Source organism: Balaenoptera physalus (assembly GCF_965194825.1).
Source record: "Balaenoptera physalus genome assembly, chromosome: 5".
NCBI classification, from domain to species: domain Eukaryota; kingdom Metazoa; phylum Chordata; class Mammalia; order Artiodactyla; family Balaenopteridae; genus Balaenoptera; species Balaenoptera physalus.
This window is the reverse complement of record NC_138884.1, coordinates 149,654,729-149,676,640: the sequence shown is the minus strand read 5'-3', so window position 1 is coordinate 149,676,640 and position 21,912 is coordinate 149,654,729. Positions and strand designations below refer to the sequence as shown.

At 56.7% G+C, this 21,912-nt stretch overlaps 1 protein-coding gene across 3 annotated transcripts in view; it reads right to left on the bottom strand.

The window, feature by feature from the left end:
* Positions 1–21,912, bottom strand: part of POLN (DNA polymerase nu) — a 175,073-nt gene that overhangs the window by 5,428 nt on the left and 147,733 nt on the right. For 2 of the 3 annotated variants that reach the window (XM_082462539.1, XM_082462538.1), the window contains exons 20-23: positions 18,712–18,794; positions 12,940–13,071; positions 8,212–8,322; positions 5,806–5,884 (exon numbers count right to left, since the gene is read on the bottom strand). In XM_082462539.1, coding sequence (XP_082318665.1) covers positions 5,806–5,884; positions 8,212–8,322; positions 12,940–13,071; positions 18,712–18,794 — 405 coding nt within the window. Of the gene's footprint in view, positions 1–5,805; positions 5,885–7,863; positions 7,963–8,211; positions 8,323–12,939; positions 13,072–18,711; positions 18,795–21,912 lie in introns of all 3 variants that reach the window. The other variant, XM_082462537.1, reaches the window with a different exon arrangement.

The following is a 21,912-nucleotide window of genomic DNA, read 5'->3' as shown; positions in this document are numbered from 1 at the left end:
GGGGCAGGGACCCTGACAGGCCTCTACTCGAGGCCATTCTGCAGGCACAAGACCCCAGCATGTCCCTGCTCCTGGGTCCTGGCCCACGGCCTGGGCACCTTGCTGCTGCCCTCCTGGCCACTCCCTGTCCCCGAGACACCACGCTCCCCGCCGGTCTGGGCCCAGGGCTGAGCTCCAGGGGAGGAGTCAGCACTCACTCCAGCCCCCTCCACTGGGCGAGTCCTTGCTCGGTGCCCCACTTCTCTGAGCCCCCTCAGGCACCCACTTGAAGGGTGTCTGTCCCCACCTGCCTCTGGGTGAGGAAGAGAGGGGGTGTGTGAACGCTGCAGTGGAAGGAGGTGTGTAGGCAACAAAGGCGCTGCTGAGGGGCAGGGCTCCTGGGAGGACGTAGACTCAAGCGCCAGGGACGGGCGGGTGTGCATGTGTGCACGGGGTGGGGATGGAGGAGGGGGACACCCCAGGGATCGGCCCTGGAAGCTCTTCCTTGGCCGCACAGAACACGGTCTGCAAGGATCTGGCCAGCATGGGCTAGGCGTGCCCTGCGCTTAGAAGGTAGGATCTGGGGGCTTCCCTGGTGGCCCAGTGGTTAAGAATCCGCCTGCCAATGCAGGGGACAGGGGTTCAAGCCCTGGTCCAGGAAGATCCCACATGCTGCGGAGCAACTAAGCCCATGCACCACAACTACTGAGCCTGCACTCTAGAGCCCGCGAGCCACAACTACTGAGCCTGCGAGCCACAACTACTGAAGCCCGTGCGCCTAGAGCCCATGCTCTGCAACAAGAGAAGCCACCGCAATGAGAAGCCCGCGGCACTGCAATGAAGAGTAGTCCCTGCTCACCGCAACCAGAGAAAGCCCGCGTGCAGCAACGAAGACCTAACACAGCCAACAATAAATAAATAAAATAAATAAATTGATTTAAAAAAAGAAGGTAGGATCTGGGTTGGCTTCTGACACCTGCTGGGGGCTGTGACCCCAGACCCAGTGCCAGCCCCTCCCTGGGGCGGACGAAGGAGGCTCGCCCTGTGCACTCAGGGAGGGGGGAGGCGTGGTGCAGGATGGTCTTGAGGGCCTGTAGCCCTCAGCGAAGGAGGGTAGGCATGTGGGGGCGAGGGGGGGGCGTGTGCTCTGCCCTCTGTGAGACCTGGTCTCTGCCTCCAGGACCCTGCTTCCGAGGGAAGGGGCCATGTCCTGTCCTTGTCACCGTACAGCCTGTGCACAGCAGGCACAGGGCTTGCAGACAGAGGCAGCGCCTGGCAGAGCTGTGGGCCCAGGGGCACCAGGGAGCTGGGGCTGCACGGGGAGGTGAGGCGAGGCCCCCGGACAGGGGTCACCACAGTGGTGAGTCCGGCCGGGGGCAGGGAGCAGTCTTCAAGCCCAGTGCAGAGACAGATTGTGCCGGCGCTTTCAGGAGCTGTGCAGGACTTTGTAACCGAGAAGCACAGGGCTCTACCCCGAACCACTCTCCCCCTTTCTCTGTTGCTGGGTCGGGGGGAGATGAGGCTGCGTTCCCAGCCACCTGCGGTGGGTACCCCCCAGCTCCCAGGAAGGCTCCTGAAAGGGCTGACATGCGGGGGGGCGGGTACCCTTTCTATCACCACTACTTTCTCCTTTTGCCTGCTACGCGTTGTGATTGCTGGAGTGGCCACCTCCATCAAGGCACCAAGAGGGAAGCGGCCAGGGAGCCAGAGGGACTTCAGTCCTGCCGCCCTGAGCCTCTGAACCAAAGGCAGCAACTGGATTCCTCACGATGGGGGAAAGCCCACCTTTAAGTCTGAGCTGCTGTGAGCAGCCGTAGCCCATGCTGCTCGTGGGAGTGAATCCCCAGGGCATGCCGGGTCCAGCCCAGGCAGCAGGCTGCTGGCCGGCAGACCCCCGCAGTCCCCCCAGGGAGGGGGCCTGTATTTTACGCGCAGCCTCTGGCCAAGGGCTCTCAGCACCGTCCTCCGGGCAGCCAGACCGGGCTGGCAGCATTGGCATTTACTTTCTTAAACTGACTTCTAGGCCTCTGGCGGGGTCTTAGGCTCCCAAGGGGACTTAGTTTTCCAATGGGCAGAAACCACAGAATAGGCACTTGTAACTTTTTCCAGATTTAGCAGGAAGAGTTTTCATACTTTTTGAAATTACATTGTGAAATTCTGAGTTGCTGGCGTGGCAGCAACCTAAGAATAGGTTTGAATCGTTAGTCACTCACACATCACTCTCACAGATGACTGCGACATTACCATATCTCCAGTTGGAAACTGGGGCGCAGGAAATGCACACGAGGCGCCCGGGTGGGGCAGGTGAACACAGGTGTCAGACCCGTTGTTTCCCAGGAAGCGAGCTGATGGCTGGAACTTCCCGTCCCTCTGTCCTGCACGGACAGGCCGCACATAAGAGCGCTCTTGCGGGGACGCTCCCGGAGAGCCTCACCTCACCTCCTGGCGGTGGCCCGGCCGGCCGTGGCTGCCTGGGGCAGCTCCCCTCCAGGAGCCCTCAGCTCTGAGCACGCCATGAGGACTCAACTGAGAGCACGGGCGCCCGGTGGCTGAGCCCCGGGCCTTCCCGCGGCCTGGCCACAGTCCTGAGAGACACGGCGAGGCCCCACGCCCCTGCCGTTATGCTGTCGTCCTGACCTGCGCAGGTGACCACAGACGGCCACTCTGGGAGATGGGTCTCTGTGCCCCCGCGGTCCCTCTGTGCTGTCAAGGTCAGCTTTTGTTAACTGCTCTGCGTCCTTCCTGCTGGACCAGCATGGCGTCCTCCCGCCCCCAAAGGCCCAGCCTCCCATCCGTCCACTCCGGCCAGTGGCTGCTGTGGTCCAGGCCATGGTCCAGGGGCTTGCTGGCTGCCCCAGCCTTGCTTCCCATATGTCCTCAAGGGCCCAGGCGCTGGAGAGCCCTCTCCACCTGCTGCCCTGTCACCGTGGGAAGACCAGGGCCTGCTGCCCCCATGTCCCTCGAGGCCGCTCCTCGCTGCTTGGCTGGTCCTGTTGCCTCCCCTGGGCCCCGGGCACCTTCTCTGCCCCTTCCTGAGATGGGGAGAGCAAGAGCCCACATGCCGGGCTGGGCCTGACCACAGATGCCCTCGGGTTGCTGCCAGGTGGGCAGAGGGCAGAGGGCTGCCTGTGTGGTGAGATGACCCTGCCGTCCTGTAACCACGGGCAAAGGAGCAGGGTAAGTGTCCTCTGAGGCTGCCACGCCGGCCAGTGGGCAAGCAGTGGGGCTGCGGTCCTCTGCACGAGCCCAGGGCGAGGAGAATCTGAAGCGTGCCGGGGGGCCCGGTGCTGGTCTAGCTCTGGTGATTTTGGCCGTGTTGCACCGTGCTCTCGGGTTCCCTTCTCTACATGCAGGTGTTGGAATCGACAGCCTCCAAAGCTTTTTTCCAGCCCCAACATGGTCTGAAACCCAGAAGGGCCTGTCGTGGGGGTCCCACGTCGGAAGAGAGGAGGCCGCCCCGCCGACAGCTCAGCGCAAGGCCAAGTGAGCTCTCGGCCAACGGCAGCGCTTGGGGTCACGAGCCCCCTGGCCTTCCTTCCCCAGCCTGTGGGCAGTGAGTGGAGGCCGTCCTGTGGCTCCAGCCCGCGGGGCACTTCGGGGCGAATGGACCAGGTGCCAGGAGCCCCGGGGATGCGTTCCAGTCACGTTGCTTCAGGCGGATACCAGCTCACGCGTGGCCCGCGTCTGCCCCCCACGACGCCGTCCTAGACCTTTCCTGCCACTCCAGGGAGAACAACTCAAGTTCACACGCACAGTGTGGACGGCCGTGTTCCACACTGGCCTGCTTCGGTTTCTGAAATGGCACGAAGCGGTTAACGTGTTCTGTTATGAAACGCGTTTCCTGAAGACAACACAGTGCTGGCAACAGGGATGGCCACCAGGTTTCTGAATCCCTGGATGACGACTGTCACCAAAAAGCCCCAGACCCTCATATGCCACTTCCCTTACCCATCCCACAGAAACCGGAGATGGACCAGACCTCCTAGACGCAAGACATCGCGGACGCGGAACCACCGGCGCTAGCGCAGGCCCCACACACCCTCGTGCACTTTACCCCCAGAAAAGACACAAGTGAACAGCATGCATGGATTCAGGAGCCAAGCAGAAAGCCACGGGGAACCCTGGATGGAAGAGGCGTCTGGCCTCGGTGTGTGCGTGTTGGGGTGGGGGACGGCCGGCAGGAGAGACCCAGCGAGAGGAGAGCATTTCCCACTCGGCTCCTGCCCCCTCACCTCCCGCAGCTGCTGCAGAAACCGGAGACAGCAGCCCAGACCCCAGCGCAGCTACCGCAGGGCACCTGGGGCAGCGCTTACATCCTGCCGGGTCTTGGGCTCCTCGCCCTCTGCCCTTCCTCCCAGCGCTGGGGTGACAGCCCGGGGCGTGGCTGCTCCTTCCCGGGGGTGTGAGGTGAACCACGGACCAGAGGAAGTGTCCGGTGCAGGGGCTGTAAAGGCGGAGGCCGACAGCGGTGGAGCCTGGGAAAGCCTTCTCCGCTCTCCTTTACTAGGACACGACCCCGCATTCCCAGGCCAGGACCTTTGCCCGGGACACACTTCTCTACAAAGTTGCTGAAATTGCCAAAAGAACGTAGGCTAAAACATCAAAACGAACAGGAGGAAACATCTGAAGAAGTAAAGGCAGAAGCTCGTTAAGGAAAGATGAAAGATCTCAGGCAAGGAAAAAAATCCCATGCCTTGAGGATGTAAAATAGTATCAGAAGCCAAGAGAAAACCATAAGCTCACGTGGAAAAGGGTGGCCACAGGCCAGCAGGCCCCTGTGTCCCAAAGGTGGCGGGAGGAGGGTTCAGCTGTCCTCTGTGCTGGTGACGCCCCGTAGGGATGCGGGGCAGTGAGCAGACACCCCTCAGCGTGGGGCCCGTGAGACCACTTAACGCTTCATAAATTTTCACCACCTAACCCGCCATGAGCTTCCTTCCCAGGTGCAGACAGGCTGACGCCCGGGAAGGGCTCCTTAGCAGGCAGGCCCACGCTGGCCCACACGTGGAGCCTGGGAGGGCCCGGAGGGGTGGCAAACAGACATGGAGACCAAGGAGGGAGGGAGGCAGACCTCCTGGGGTCGGACATACTCGCTTCTCTGGGGAGCCCAGGTGGGCCGCCAGGAGGGGATCCTGGGATTCGGGAGGAGAACCCACCCCCTCCCACCTGCACCCAGGCCAGGACCTTGGGCGGCCCGAGGGGTGGTTCTGGGCCAGCAGAGCCTGGGACGAGCACGCCTGGTCACCCAGACACCCGAACACTCCCTCTGCTAGGGGGGTGTGCCCAGGAGAGCAACCGAGGCAGACGTGGAGCCTGGCGAGAGCCTCCGGGGCGGGGATGGCAGCAGAAGCCGGGCCTCCGGCTCACTTATCAGGGGCTGGGAGCGGACGCAGTGTGGAGCCCCGTGTCCTGTCTGAGGGGCCGCGGGGCCCACCCAACTCTGAGGCGGGCAGCTGCGTGTGTACCCCTGGGGCTGTGCCCGAAGGGGTTCGGGCTCACTGAGGGGAGACACATTTCTGCACCAGGCAACCTGGGGAGACTCAGCGTGCTCCGGGGTGAGCGGGCCCTTGGCCGCCTTGCTCAGCCCCAGCTGGGAACAAAGCGTTCTCCTGGGAGTGCTGGGAGCACCTTGGCTCAAGCGGGTCCCTCCGTGGGGGTCAGTGAGCTTGTCAGGTCCGAGACCCGGCGGGAAGTGGCCAGCGTGACTTCGCTTCCAGGAGGCGTCTGCCCGTGGGCCAACGCAGAACAGCAGGCCGCCCACCCGAGCCCTGGGGAGGGCAGGTCTGTTCCCTGGGCTGGGCCTGGGCCGGCTGGCGCTCACTCACTGACCTGGCCGTCAGGATGGGGGACGTGGCCACTGCTGTGAAGAGGTGGATCATGGCCATCTTGCAGAGGTCCGCGGCCGAGCCTGTGAGGCACAAAGGGCGCTGGTTCATGAACAGTGTGAGGCCCCGGGGCCCCGCAGCCCTGCAAGCCCAGGTGGGCTGTCTGAATTTTCTACACTGCGTAACGCATGACCCCACACCCAGCAGGGGAGAACCACAAGGATCTACCATCTCTCAGTTCTTGCATGTGTGGCTGGGCCTTTGCTCAGGGTCTCACAGCCTGAGGTCAGTGTGGACCTGGCTATGTCCTCATCTGGGGCTCCACTGAGGAAGGCCCACTTTCAGATGACCTCAGGTTGCCAGCAAAATTCATTTCCTTGCAGTCATGTGACTGGGGTTCCCGTTTCCTGGTGGCTGTGACTCTCAGGTCTGTGCCACGGGCCCTCTCCCCAGCGTGTTTGCCCCTCCACGGCCAGAATCTCTGACTCTGACCCCTAAACATTCTTTCAAGGGTCCACCTGATCAGCTCAGGCCCACCTGGGATGTCCCCTTCTGATGCGCTCAAGTCAGCTGACTGGGGACCCTACACCTGCCGTATAACACGATCTGCCCCTGGGAGCAGTGTCTCAGCATGCTCACAGGTTCTGACCACACCTGGGCTGTGCCCGCTGCACCAGCCAACAGGATGACGGAGCCCGGATGGCGGCCATGGGCTCAGCCCCCACTCCCTCGGCCCTCCCGCTGTGCAGCCCTTGAACCTGGCAGAACCTCAGCCTCCCAGTGTGTGGAGTGGGGCTATGATACGGGCTTCTAGGACTTGGGCGGGATCAATCACATGGTCAGTCAGGCACTCTGGAGGTGCTGGCCAGCGTAGGGGACACGCTTGTTCCAGAGCCAGGCAAACAGTGGGTGTCTCAACAACCGGTTTGGATCACGGGAAACAGACTGAAGTTCAGGTTTCCATTCCTGGCTTTAGGCTGCTCTAGCTGTTCAAGGCTCCTGAGGTTCATGAAGAAATAAAAGGCCCCAGTCAGTGGGCCGCCTTCCTCCACTGCAGGGCTACTCTTCCCACGAGCGCGGCAGGAATGCTGGACGTGCAAGTCTGGTCTCTGCGACTGACCTGCCGGCCGCGAGGGGTCTCAGCGCCACAGGGACCCTCTGCCGGGGCTGGGATGTCGGGAAGCTTGCTACTTTAGGAGGAGGGGCAGAGCCAAGAGAGAGGAGGTGAGGGGGCGGGGGGAGCAGATCGCGGGTTGGGTGTGATGAGGGAGCAGGCCTGCCGGGCCCTGTGTCTGCCCAGGTGGAGGGACAGCTCCCTGGTGGGCACCGGCTCAGCTCAGCACGGACAACGGCAGGTCACTTGTCCTGTGCTGTCCCGGCTCAGCTGGGAGATCACCTCTCCGGGGGAGCTCGAAGCGTGGCCAGGCCTCCTGGTCAGCTCCCCACGTGGAGAGGTCTGCGTGCAGTTTTTTCTCCAAACCAGCTTCAAGGCCGCCTTGCACACGCCTCAGGGACAGAGGCGGTGGTTGTGAGACAACCACGGCCTTGCGTGAGAGAGCCGGCCTGAGACGCAGAGCCCTCTCTGGGTTGGAGGCTGTCACTGCGCTCTGCTCTCGTCTGGGTGGTCACCCCGGGGCAGGACCCGGGAAGATGCTACACTGAGCCCAGAGCCGGCCCCAGCCGTCCTCCCGCAGCTGCCACCCCCTCTTCTGCTCGCCAAGGCAGGGCAGCGCTGGGTAACTGGGCAGCGCTGGGAGGAGGGGCAGAGCCAAGAGAGAGGACGTGAGGGGGCAGCGCTGCCACACCGGCCTCTCTGCAGCACTCGCTGGGGACTTGGCCTTCCTGCTCCACCATCCACGCCTCGCACTCTGCGTCTGCTGGGCCCGGGCCACCCTCCTGCTGCAGAAACCCCTCTGGGGCTGGGGTCCTACCTCCAGTCTTCATCTCTGGGCCCAGGGACCTTGGTTCTCCATCCGTGACCACTGGGGTCACAGGTGGGGACGCTGCCCGACCCCCAGGCCCCCAAGGCCTCATCAGGACAGCGCCGAGCGCCGCCTCACACCTGCCCTCCACGCAGAGACTGTTGCTTTGGCCATTCTAAGGAAGACTGACGGACTCGTGGTGGGTGCGCTGGGGTTCGGACGCCTGCCAAGGATGAGGGCTGTGGCGGAGAGACCAGGCCGAGGGTCAAGGGACTGAGCTCCAGGTCTGGCCCTGGCGCCGGCCGGATGACCTCCTGAAGCCTGTCTCCCGTCTGGCCTCGTGGGGCACGTCGCAGTCAGGAAGGGGACCAGGTGCTGAGCACCTGCCCTGCGGCTCCCAGCAGTAACCGCCAGGAGGACGAGAGCAGGATATACCCTGGCACTAATCTCCTGGGGCTGAAAACCGAGAAGCAGAGGGGCTCTGGCACCTTGCACCACAAAGTTCACCGCCTGCCGCTCTGCTTGAGCCCGGAGCTGCGGGTCGCGTGCACAGATCCTCGGCAGCGGCCTCCTCCTGCCCATGATGGACACCACGTAGCCTGCGTTACGTGAAGGAAGAGCAAGATGAGAGCGGCAGTGAGCGGGCGGTGCGGCGCCCCGCTGGACCCTCCCCTTTGTGGGCACAGCTGCTCTCAGATTAGGTCCTGGGGCCCCGCGGGCACCCTCCCTGCTGCAGTCGGAGCAGCAGCGCCGGACCTCCGCCCTGAGGCCTCTGGGTCTGTCTCTAGGGCAGGTGGGTTCTGTGGTGGGAAAGCAAGGACAGCAGCAGAGTGGCCTTTGCTTGCCTGGTGGCATGTTTTGCACACTTTCTAACTCCTAGCTGTGCTTAGATCTGATGTAGGACAGGAAGGGCGCTTTTTACACTATAAAGGTGAAAAACCACTTGTGGTTCTTGGGGACAGAAATAATTCTGGAGAGTGTGGCAGCTGGAATGGGGGAGAAAAGCATTAATCCTTAGTTCACTCAAGGAGGGGTTGATGGTCTGTGTCAGAGACCACATCCCTACACAGGAGGGCACATCCAAGCTTCGTGGGGCCCAAAGCTTCCAGAATTTGGGGTCCTCTTTAAGAAAATGAATGCAGAGGTGCTGCAATGGTTATGTTCCTGACCAGTGAGAACTCTGGTTTTACTAGGTGTTGGTAAGAACTAGATCCCCAACTTACACGTTATGTGTCTGAGGATTGGAAGAATTTCTCACATATGCAATAATTATAAAAATGACAGTGTATTAAGCACCTGCTACAATGCCAGACAACGTATAATTAAAGTCCCCTAACTGTGACAGGCAGCGAGAACAGGGAGAGCCGTGCTTCTGACTGGCACATTCCAGTCTCTGCCTCTGTGCGTGTCTGGCGATTTTTCCTTTTTTTAAATGAATTTATTTATTTATTTATTTTTGGCTGCGTTGGGTCTTCGTTGCTGCGTGCGGGCTTACTCTACTTGTGGCGAGTGGGAGCTACTCTTCGTTGCGGTGCACAGGCTTCTCATTGTGGTGGCTTCTCTTGTGGCGCAGCACAGGCTCTAGGTGTGTGGGCTTCAGTAGTTGTGGCACACAGGCTCAGCAGTTGTGGCGCACAGGCTTAGTTGCTCCGCGGCATGTGGGATCTTCCTGGATCAGGGCTCGAACCCATGTCCCCTGCATTGGCAGGCAGATTCTTAACCACTGCGCCACCAGGGAAGCCCTGTCTAGTGATTTTTGACTGGATGCTGGGTATTGTGCGTTTTATGTTGTTCAGGGCTGGGGTTTGGTGTTTTCCTTTCAAGAGTGTTAGGCAGGTCTAAGGTACTTGCAGATCGCCTGATCCTTTTGAGGCCCACTTTTAAGCTTTGTTAGGGTGGGTTTAGACCTACTGCTAAAGTGCTACCCTTCTGGGGTCTCCACGGAACGTCTCAGATGTCCAGTGAGCATCCTCCATTCCAGTGGTGAGAACCCAGGCATCCCCCGGCCCCGTGTGAACTCAGATCGTTCGGCCTGCTGCTCCCCAGAAACGACTCTGCCTAGTCCTGCGGAGTTCCACTCTCTGCATGCATATCTTAGTATTAAGGACAGACGGCGGACTCCTCTGAAGGTTTGTGGAGACTTTTTCTCTATAACTTGCTCCTCTCTGATATTCTACCTTGCAAGATCCGGTTGCCTTTGCCTCCCCAGACCCAATCCTTGTCTCCTCAACTCAGCAAGGCCACGGTAATCTGCTTCGGCTCCCCTCCTGCACGATGGTCTATGGCCCTAGACACAGGGTGTCAGAGGGCTCCCCTCCTTTGCTTCTGTTCTATCAGAGACCAGAGTAATACACTGCCTATGATCCAGTGTCTGGAACAGTTGCTTCTTATATTTTGCCCAGTTTTCTAGTTGTTTATGGTGGGAGGAAAGTCTGAACTTCTTTGTGGCCCGAAGTAGAAGCCCCTGGTTCCATACATGTCAAGTCTTGTTTCCAAGGCTCGCGGTGCTGGCGATTATAGCTCCCGTTCACACTGCGAGATGACCTCTGGCCCCGCACCTTCCTGTTACTGCACTCGGGAAGTGGGAAGGCATGGAAGGAATGCTCCCGGAAGCCATCCCTGTGCCAGGACGGCTAGCACCCCTCAACCAGGCATGGAAAGAGCAACAAACCTCAGGAGTACCCACACTGAGATCCGAACTAAATGAGTCACCAATTTGACTTCCCCTTAAGCCGGATTCAGAAAATAGCTGTGGCCACGGCAATGCCACATACCATGGAGAGGAGTGCGGTGGAGGACGGTGGAGGGGAAGAGACAGCGTCTTAGTCAATCGCAGTTAAAGTACCCTGCTTCTGCCAATTTTACGAAAGATGTGACCACGTGAACACACTGCAGGGCTCCTCCCAGGGCCTGGGAGGAGGGGCCCACAAGGAGGATCCTGAACTTACAGCTTCGTCAACGTCATGGTCAAACCGCCTGGACCGCCTGGCCGCCCTCCCCCCCCACCACCACCGCCCCGGGCAGGTCAGTGAGCCTGCAGGGAGAGTGCAGGCTCACACCGCCTCCTTCCCTCCTCACCCTGCCGTCTGCCTCTCACCAGTGGTCCCCCTCCATCCCACCCCGCGGGAGTTCCTGAGCTAACAGCTGCGTCACTGCTCCCAGGTGCTGGCTCTGATCAGCTCCCCTCCCGATCTCTTTTCCACACTCTTGCTGGAACAATCTGCGAAAAATGAAACGCAGGTTCTTTTCGTGAGCTGTGTAGTGCTGTGCAGAGTCTGGGCGCGCACCTGCCTCTTCCTGGCCCCCGCCCCTCCCTGCCGGCTCTCCTTGGTCTCTCACCTGGTCTTGCTCAGGTGTCACCTCTTTTTGTGTCACTGTGGCCGACAGTCCCCAGGGCTGCCCTCTGCTGCTCTCTGCCCAGTGCCCCGGGATTCTTCCACACCCAGGATCCCATCTTTCTGACACTGTCTGGCTGTACTTGCTCACTTGTGGGTTACGTTTCCCTGGATCGTGTCTCCAGGAGAGCCAGGAGCTCCTATCCCTGGTGCCAACACAGTGCCTGACACGGGTAGGCACCCAACAAACATCTGTAGCATAATTTAATGACAGTTGAGCATCTGCCCAGAAACGTAATTGCTGCGTCAAATGGCACTCATGCTTCACGTTAGCAAGCGTAAAGCTCCACGGCCCTTCGAGAAAGTTAAATGCAGGGCAGGGATGCAGAGCCGCGCAGCAGAGAGGCACTGGAGGGGCCGAGCTGCCTGGGGTGGGTCCCGGCCTGGCACCGCCTGTTTTGTTAGCTGTGTGAACTCAGGAAGCTACTTGACCTCTTGGGGCTCATTTTCTTCACCTGTAAAGCAGGGTAACGATGCGACCCAAGCTTCTGAGTTGCAGTGAGGATGACGTAGGCGGTTACGGGCAGCCGTGGACACCACGCCTGGCCACGCTGTGCAGCACGAGGGCCTGCGTCCGATTGTCCCTCCTCCCGCAGTGACCCTGGCTCCGTGCACTCAGCAGTGCTGGGTTCTATCACTGTTTTCACATTTCATAATTGATAGTATTTTATTATCCCAAGTGTGGGGCCCCAGCGAGGAGGCTGCAGGCGTCGACCCGGGCTGTGCAGCCTCCGCACGGCTCACCCCCAGGCCCAGGAGCCGAGGCCCGTGAGATGCTCACTGGGGGATAGAAACGGTTTCCTGGCTTTCTCGAGCCCCCAGGAGGCTGCAGGAGCTGAGCGCTGACCCCGCACAGGCTGCTGTCGGGATGTGCGGCCAGGCCCGGGGGAGCCTGTGGGGCCGCCCTGCACTCACGGGCTCCCGAGAGAAAGGTCATCGGTGAGCCCCCGGGAGGATCCCGGGCCCCGCGGGATGTGCCAGGCCTCCGCGATCCCGCGTGCGCTGACTCTCCGCTTGCTCCGTGGCGACCACTGCTCTCTGTTCCGCGTCTGCTTCATGAGCTTCTTCTCCTACATTGATTTCCTTCCTTCTTGCTTCTTTGATCTACTCTGCTGCTCTTTCCCAAATGTCTTGTGCTGAATACAGTCATTTATGTTCAGACATTTTTCTTTCTTTTTAAAACACTCTTTTAAAGAATTCCTTCATCTCTAAGTGAAGGTCAGCTTGGCCATGTCTTACAGTTTTTCACTGAGGTACTTATACTGTCATTTATTGCTAAAATGCTTGTCACTTGCTTGGGACTTCTTTTTAAAATCTTAAATCATTTAGGAGTGCAATGATTTTTCCAGTTAGGCAGATGGATGGATGGCCACACGTATTGATATAAACTACCTTTTTATTCCACTGTGGTCACAGAACATGTTCTATTTGATATTCTTTGAAATCTGTGACCAAATTGTGGCGAAATTTTGTAGATATCCCACATGCTTTTCCTAAGAACATAGTTCCCCATGTTTAGGTGCAGGATATCTCTCTCTGTGTATCTATCCATCTATCATTTCTAACTCAAGCTTAGTATTGTTGCTTCAAGAAGAGCCTGGCTCTGGACCCTCCTTACGTGGAGCCTTTTGGTCCCATTTACCCAGCAGGGGCTGGATGCTCACCCGGTCCCCACCCACCCAGCCCCCATCCACCCACCACCCTCCCCTCTGTTCACCCACCCACTGGAGGAGCAGGGCCTGGGAGACCACCTGGCTACTGCAGAGAGGGCACGGGAGAGGGAGGGGGACCTGCCGATGGCTTTGGCAGCAGCTGGCTGACCTGTCTGGTGACACCGGGCAATGGTTGCTTGGGTGAAGTCCTTGATTTTCTTGTACTTCTGCAAAAAGCTCTCCAAAAACTGGGCCGCTTCCTGAACAGGAACTCCAAGGCAAGCAGCAAGCCGCTCCTTCCCTGTGTAAGCAGAAGCACGATCAGAGGCCAGCCTCTCACCCAGCGGGTTCCAGGGACACAGGCCACCAGGCAGGGACCACCACACATGGAAGTGAGCCCACAGAAGGGATCTTGGAAGACTCGGTGCGTCAAGGCCCAACTGGCACCACTGGTTTCTTCTGATTGGTCAGGATGGTGTTGGCTTTGGCTTTACACACCAAGTGCTCGGTGCCGGCCAGTCTGGACGGGAGCCTGTTAAACATTTATTTGTTCAACAGTGTTGACTGAGGGCCTGGCAGGTGCTGCAGGTGAAGCCCTGGATGAAGGAGTTGCAGCCCCTGCTTGCAGCCTGTCCAGAAGGGGGCCTGTTTCCAGAACTGGGGGAGGCTGGAGAGGGCCGGCGAATAAAAGAGGAAGGGAAGTTTCCAGTGCCAAAATATGAGGAGCTCCCATCCTTGGAATGTTTTTTTGAGACAAAAACTTTTGGTCCAGACCAATATTTGGTTCCTAGAGGGCGCAGGTGTTCTGGAGAAGCTTTTTATAGCAAGATCTCTGGTCAGGATGACTCCCGAGTTCCAGGATGGCACCCCGAGTTCCAGGAAACACCCGGGTTCCAGGATGGCACCCCGAGTTCCAGGATGGCATCCCGAATTCCAGGACGGCTCCCGAGTTCTAGGATGACACTCAAGCTCTAGGCTGGCACCCCGAGTTCCAGGATGGCACCCGAGCTCTAGGCCGGCTCCCTGAGTTCCAGGATGGCACCCCGAGTTCTAGGACAACACCCCGAGTTCCAGGATGGCACCCGAGTTCTAGGATGACACCCAAGCTCTAGGCCAGCACCCCGAGTTCCAGGATGGCACCCCAAGTTCCAGGATGACACCCGAGTTCTAGGATGACACCCAAGCTCTAGGCCGGCACCCCGAGTTCCAGAATGGCACCCAAGTTCTGGGTTGGCACCCTGAGTTCCAGGATGGCACCCGAGTTCTAGGATGACACCCGAGCTCTAGGCCGGCACCCCGAGTTCCAGGATGGCACCCCGAGTTCTAGGCCAGCACACTGAGTTCCAGGACGGCACCCCGAGTTCTAGGACAACACCCAAGTTCCAGGATGACAGCCTGAGTTCCAGGACGACACCTGAGTTCTAGGCCAGCACCCCAAGTTCCAGGATGGCACCCGAGTTCTAGGCTGGCACCCCGAGTTCCAGGATGGCACCCGAGTTCTAGGCCAGCACTCTGAGTTCCAGGATGGCACTCGAGTTCTAGGATGACACCCAAGTTCTAGGCCAGCGCCCTGAGTTCCAGGATGGCACCCCGAGTTCTAGGACGACACCTGAGTTCCAGGATGGCACGCTGAGTTCTAGGCCGGCACCCCAAGTTCCAGGATGGCACCCCGAGTTCTAGGATGACACCTGAGTTCCCGGATGGCACCCCGAGTTCTAGGCCGGCACCCTGAGTTCCAGGATGGCACCTTGAGTTCTAGGATGACACCCCGAGTTCCAGGATGGCACCCCGAGTTCTAGGCCGGCACCCCAAGTTCCAGGATGGCACCCGAGTTCTAGGATGACACCCAAGCTCTAGGCTGGCACCCCGAGTTCTAGGATGGCACCCCGAGTTCCAGGACGACGCCGAGTTCCAGGACGACACGCAAGTTGCAATCGACTCCAGGTCCTGGGAAACCACTTGTTCGCTTTCTATCAGTGCAGATTTTCTTTTCATTATTTTTTGTGGTAAAATATATATAACATAAAGTATGCCATACTGTAAATTAATTTTGAGTGTTCCAGAATTTTATATAAATGATGTAATAAATTATTTACTATAAATACTCCTTTGTATCCGGCTGTCTTCTTTCATTTGCCATAATGTTTTGAGGTTCATCCATGTTGACAGCTGTATCAATAGTTTGTTGCTCTTTTAAAAATTGAAGTGTAGCTGATTTATAATATTGTGTTATTTCAGGTGTACAGCAAAGTGATTCAGTTACACACATCTTTTCTATTGAGTATGGAGCGGTTATCCTCTTTCTTCATATGTTTAGTAATTTTGGATTGTATTCTGGCTATTGTATTATAAATGATATGTTGTAGACACTCTAGATCCTGTTATGTTTCTCTCAGCAGTGCTGATTTAAAAAAAACTTCAAACTTTGTCCCCCTGCAGTGAGCAGCAGCTGAAAGCTCGCATCAGTCCTTTCAGCAGTAGCTGGGCTGTTTGAAGTCTGCCCTTTTCACGCACAGTCAGGGGTCAGCCAGAGATCTGGGCAGAGTTCAAGCCCAGAATTCGGGGTTCTCCTTTGACTCTCCTCTTTCTGAGATTTCTGCCTTCACTTTCCAGATTCACTGGCTGCCCTGACCTCTGTCCTCTGCTTTTTTTTTCCCCAATTAATTAATTAATTTTTATTTTTGGCTACTTTCGGTCTTCATTGCTGCGCGCAGGCTTTCTCTAGTTGTGGCGAGCGGGGGCTACTCTTTATCGCGGTGCATGGGCTTCTCGTTGCAGTGGCTTCTCTTGTTGCAGAGCACGGGCTCTAGGTGCATGGGCTTCAGTAGTTGTGGCATGTGGGCTCAGTAGTTGTGTCGCACAGGCTTAGTTGCTCCGTGGTATGTGGGATCTTCCTGGACCAGGGCTTGAACCCGTGTCCCCTGCATTGTCAGGTGGATTCTTAACCACTGTGCCACCAAGGAAGCCCCTGTCCTCTGCTTCCTGAAGCCAGTAAGACCCTGGATTTCTGTCGGAGTTTTAGCCACACACAACACGGACAGAGGCTTGCCTTCAGGTGAAGAGCTACAAAACGGGAAACTCACCCTGTGCTATTCCTTCCTTCCAAGTGTTAGCCCACCTCCAATTTCTGTCTGCTTCTGGTCACTTTTCAGTACCTTCAGGTAGTTGTTTATTATACTTTAGCATACTTTCTAGTTGATATCTGTGGGAGGGTGGTCTGATCGGAGTGCCATGGCCACTGCCGGAAGTCACATTTCTCCTTCTGTGTCTACGGCTGAGAAGGAATTCCTTTCCCTTCCTCTGTAGAGCTGTTGGGATATCCCAAGGTCTCTGCACAGGAAGAAAGCCTGCTTCCGAGAGAAGCCAGTGATGTGGCAACTCTGAGAGAAGCAGAGATGGGCTGAGCCGGAGACCGAGGGTCCAGTCACTTCTCCAGGCCCTGGTCCTTATTCCCCATGCCCTTGCCGGGGGGTCTGTCACACTCTAAGGCCAATGTGCCCCTGCCCCCCAAGTAGGACAATGTTTGGCTCTGTGAGGGCTTCTGTTCCGTGCTTCGTGTTCATGGGTCCCCACTTCCGACACAACTTCCCTTCACACTTTGATTCAACTGATCAGGTTCCTGCTGTTTCAGTTGTGAAAATGCAGGCCTGTCTCCGTGGGTGCACCCCTGGGAGCACAGATCCCCTTGGCGGGAGTGCGAGGTGCCCCCGCCTCATAGGTCCCAGGTGAACATACAGTTTGGCTTTCCCCACAGAGGGCTAATTGCCTCCTGTGTGTGTGTGTGTGTGTGTGTGTGTGTGTGTGTGTGTGTGTGGTGCAATTTTAAGCTTAGGAAGGAAATCTTCACTCCCTTTCCTCCACGTGCTCTTTGCCCCATGCTGAACTACAACAGCTTCTCACTCTTGTTTACAGCTCCAGGGCCTCGTGAGAGCCTGGCACTCGTGGGGCTCCAGGGATGCTGGCACAGGCCTGACTGGCTCCTGCACATCCTTTAAAACTCAGCCCGGCCTGGCGAGGGGCCTCCCCTGGGCTCAGCAGTCGTGCTGGACGTCGCCGATCACTCAGTGCCGTCCCCGCAGGCCTGCTCGTGTGTCTCATCGGACAAACGTCAGCCCCTCGGAGCAGGAGCCCTGGGGCCCGGCACATGGTGCACACCGGCGACGGGACGTGGGGTGAACTTAAGATGCGGCAGCAGCTTGAGGAGACTCAAGGGTCAAACTGACTCTAAGGGTAGCAGGAGCTCAGAGCAGGACGGGAGGAGCAGGGGTTTCTTCCCGGAGGAGGCGCCTGCTGTCAGCGGGCCTGGGCGGGCACAGTGCTGGGCAGGTGGCTGAGCCCAGTGGGCTGAGGGCAGCAGTGAGCCCAGGGCCTGCGCTCCAGGTCGAGGTCTGCAGGCGGGCGGGCACTCCCATTTCGGGGGGGACAGGTCTCTGGTGGCAGAGGCCTGGCAGCTCCCAAGCCCTGGGGAGAGGGGCTGAGGGAGGCGTGGGGACCAGGCTGCCCGCGGGCTGGGGGTGCGTCTTCTTGCTTGTCCCGGTCCTGCTCTCCCGCTACGGCCTTTTGTCATCCTCACAACGACCACGACCCCGAAGCCAGGCTGGGGCCATGTGCCCCCAGCACCCAGAGCAGCCGCTTCTAGACCCCTCGTGTTTAGGTGAAATCACAGCATTGCAACCCACAGGAGCCAGGCGGTTGAAAGCTTCTCTGCTGAGTTTCCAAAGGGCCCCAGCAGCCCAGGACGCCCGGCCTTTCAGGAGATGAAGGCCCCGCTTCACCCACGAGGCAGACGCAGCCCGACAGGTGCACAGAAGCCCGCTGTCAGGTGGCGACGGGAGCGGCAGACGCGAGGCCCGGGGTGGGAACCCTGTCACCGTCAGGGCTCAAAGCAGCGGCTAATGACTCATCGCTCATTTACAAAGTGGAGCTCTTTTCCTCCCCAGAAAATAACAGAGTGAATACTCCAGAAGGTGCCAGACCGACAGGAGCGAAGACTGACTCTGGGTGCACCGGGGAGCGGGGGCAGGGGCGAGGCCCGCCGGCCAGAGACTGGAGCCAAAGCACCCCTGCCCGAGTCCCGGCTGAGACCACAGCCCTGGCAGGTTTGAAGCGGGTTCCAGACTCATCATAAGCAGGTCGGTCACTCACGGTCCGGGAAGAGGCACTTTGGAAGCAGGTCATAGGGCACCGCAGTCACACTGGAGAAGCCCAAGGTGGCTCCTACCTACAGCTGACTACGTTTGCCCAGGGTTTTGCGCTGGCAGCCCTTCCCTGAACGAACACAGGGTTCCTACGGCAGGGGGGGACCCTCTTCTCCGTGTCTTTACACGAGCCCTGCTCCTCAAAGTGGAACTGACCCAGGAGGGGCCTACACAGGCCTGGCCGCCAGGCCACAGCCTCTCCTGACCCCCTCTCTCAACTCCTGAGGGGCGTCAGGCCCACTGATGCAGCAAGACCGAGAGGGAGAAAGAATTTAAAAAGCCCAGAGAGCCCACGGTCAGAAAGGGAGAGGAGAGGGCGGGAGAGGGGACTGGAGCAGGTTGCTCTGCCTTGGGTTCTGGGGCTGGAAAAGGGGAGGGGAATAGGGTGACGACAGAGGGCTCCTGGAGCATCTCAAAGCACAGGAGTGGTCCCCAGCAGGTGGTGTGATGTGGGGTTGGGGGAGGCTTTGGTCGGCCCTCACTTCTGCACGTCTACTCTCCGTGCAAAGGTTGCTGGGAGCCGTGAGGGTTAAGGGCGTGAGTGGTCTGACTGGTGTCTGGTGCATCACAAATACCATCAACATGTGTGTAAATAGCGGCACACAGGGACGCACAAAATGAGCTCCATGGGCTGAGAGTGATTTCTGTAAGTCACAGCCACATTTCAATGCAGGTGCACGACTAGAGCCACCTCCGCCTGGCCTACAGGTGACACCGAGGCCTCAGGCCTACCCGCAGCCTACCTGCTCCATAGACCACCGAGTACACCACCTTCTTGGTCTGCTCCCTGTCTGCATGCGTCACGCGTTCTGGGGAAATGTCCTTCCTACACGGAAAGATGGCATGTTGTCAGGCACATTGGCACCTGTCTGCAGAGGTCCTCAAGGGTCCAGACCACACGCATCCCCTCACACCCCAAGAACCACTTCAAGGTCAGGCCTGTAGTACGGTAGGGGAGACAGTCAGCATCTAAAGCATCTGTGTCAGCCTGGCCCCTCCGAACAGATGCCAGCCAGGTTCTGGGGTACCCACACCCAAAACCAAAAAGCGGCTCCACCACCAGAGTGCCAGGCAGACAGGAGGAGGCCTGGGGCCTGGGGCCTGCCTGTGGGTGCTGCAGTGGGGGCTGGCTTCTGGACCTTCTGCAGGATTGGATAAGCAGCCTGTGCCTTGCCTCCTACAGAAGGAAGGGCCCTGTCCTGGCATTCAGACAGAATAAGAACCAACTCCACACCCCCCAGCGTGCAGTCGTGCCGCTCTGCAAAGATTAAAGCTGAGCCTGAGGAAGCACAGGGGCCGGCGGGCACCCGGGGCCCCTCCTCCTTGCTAGGCCATCCTCGCCCAGCCATGAGCACACCCCAAGTCTCCCTGATGGAGTGAGCATGTCAGATTAGCAGAGACAGAGAGAGAGAAAAGGAAGAAAAAGGAGCCAGAAAAAGGAGCCTGTCCAACCTCTGTGGGCAGCTCTGTGCTGGGCCCTCTTGCAGTGCTGGCCTTCACTCGTGGCCACGGCGTGAAGCTTAGGATCTGTTCAAGGATTTGGAGTGTACGAGCTGCCCTGGGCCTGCATGTGGCTTCTGGATTTCCCGGTATGCACGGGGCTTTGAATGCCCTATTTCCCAAAGACCCTCTCTCCCCAGCTTTTCCTCCCAAGCTTTCGGGCTCTTATTTGCCTCGACTGAGGTCTTTTGTGGTTGACATTAGGATGTTTTCCAGCAACGCGGCCACTTTTCTGACTGGAGACAGTTCCGAGATGGGGAAACAATGCCCGTGTCAGTCCTTCGGGCAGCCCCCAGACGAGTTAGAACAGATACACACTATTCTTTGTGAATAAGGTCTGTCCCTGGAAGCAGGGACAGGGTCCCACTCTGGGCAGGAGGCTGCTGAGTCGTGGGAGTGGTGTGGGCCGAATGAAAACACCACAGAGCCCTCCTAACTGTTTTCAGTTGCTTTTTTCTTGATTCAGAACTTGCTTGGTTGCTGTAAACTGCTGACTGTTTTTCAGCATTCTGACAAAGTTGGTTCTAACAGTTTTTGCTTGATTTTTGGATGTTTCTGTTGGTGGACAGGCCCTCAGAGCTGCCTGCTTCACCATTTTCATTGATGTCCTAGAGTTCATTCATTTTACCACCTGATTTTAAAGTACTGATGCATTTCTTTTTGTCCTTTTCCTTCTGTGTTAAGCTATTTTGCCCACTTTTTAAAATCCCACCCTTGAACTTGGTATTGTCAACAGTTGTATTTAGATAAGAAGCAAAACACCAAAATGCACCCAAGCCCAGAACAAATGTGTGTCAACCCCTATGTCACCAGCCACCCTTGGTCCTCACTGAACTCCCTTTATTTTGGAAATCCCACAGGCCCTCCAAACCTGCTCAGGAAAGACATTGCTGAAAAGCTTACCTAAGACTAGCTTCCCCGTTACCTGCTCAGGGCCACCTGCAGTGACGGCAGATGAGGGCTTGGCCCAAACAAATGGGTCTGGCGACACTGCAGGGAGGGGACAAGGGAGGCATTTTGGAGCATGTGCCCCTCGACCAAACCACACTAGGGACGCCCTTAGCTCTATCCGGGGCTGGAAAGTTGTCTGAGGGAGCAGCATTAACTCTCCTGGGACTTGCTTCTTCCCAGAACCAAAGTGTGACAGAATGAATAGATGCTAGGGACATATATTGGACATCGTTCCGATAACAGAGAACATGCTTTCTCCTTGAGCACATGGGGCACACGCACAGTAACACATCATGCACCAGGGCACACAAAAAACCTCAAAAGGCCGCACATAGTAGGAATATTAAAATAACACTCTGATCACAGTACAAGAAAACTAGAAATTAAAGACAAAAACAAAATCCCAAAAGCCCATCTAGCTAGAAATAAAACAAAACACTTCTATCAGTCAGCTTTTGATTGAAGAGAAATGTAAACAGAAATCACATAGTTTCTAATGAAAACACCATATGTCAGAACCAATGGATTACATTAAAACAGTGAGGAAATTTCATAATCCTAAATGCCTATATTAATAAAAATGAAAGAATGAAAGTATATGAATTAAATAAACACAAGGGAAAAAAACAAGAAAATCAAAAGAATACACAAGCAGTGAAATAATAAAGCTAGAATAAAGATGGGAGCAGAAATTAATGAGAAAAAGAAATTAAGTAGAGAACAGCAAAACAGATCATTAGTAAATAAAAATCCTAGTTCTTATAGAAAATAAACAAACCATTAGCTAGTTTAATCAAAAGGGCAAACACAGATATACAAAATAAGAAACAATGGGGGAAAGTAGCAGCAAATATGTAGGAAGTTAAAAAAAAAACCTGAAAAATTATTTTGCACAATGCTATGTAAGTACATTTTAAAACCCAGGTGAAACGGACAACTTCTTAAGAAAACACAGTTAGAAAAACTGACTCCAGTAGAGATGAAAGTTAAACAGACCAACGTCTATAGAAGAAATAGAGAAAATTATTAAGGAACTATCCCACAAAAACACCAGGCTCAGATGCTTTCAAAGGAGAATTCTATCAAACCTTTAGAGACCAGAGAGTCCCCATGCTGTACAAATTGTTTCAGAGTGTAGAAAATGAACAAAAACTTCCAAATTAATTTTATTAAGAAAGTATAACAGTTATACCAAAACATGATAAAGAGAGCATAAAAAAGGAAAATTATACTGCCTATGAATATTGATTTTTTTCTTTAAAAATCTTAAAATTTATTCAAAATATAAAATTTACGAATATTGATTGATGTAATAATCTTAAATAGAATATTTGCAGAGTCCAACTCCACATTAAGAAAATAGCACCTCACGGCCAAGCAGAGTTTATACCAGGAAAGCAAGGCTGGTTCAGTGTTAGGAAGTCCATTAATATAATTCACCACATGAATACGACTGAGGAGAAAACTACATGCTCATCTACATTGTTGCTGAA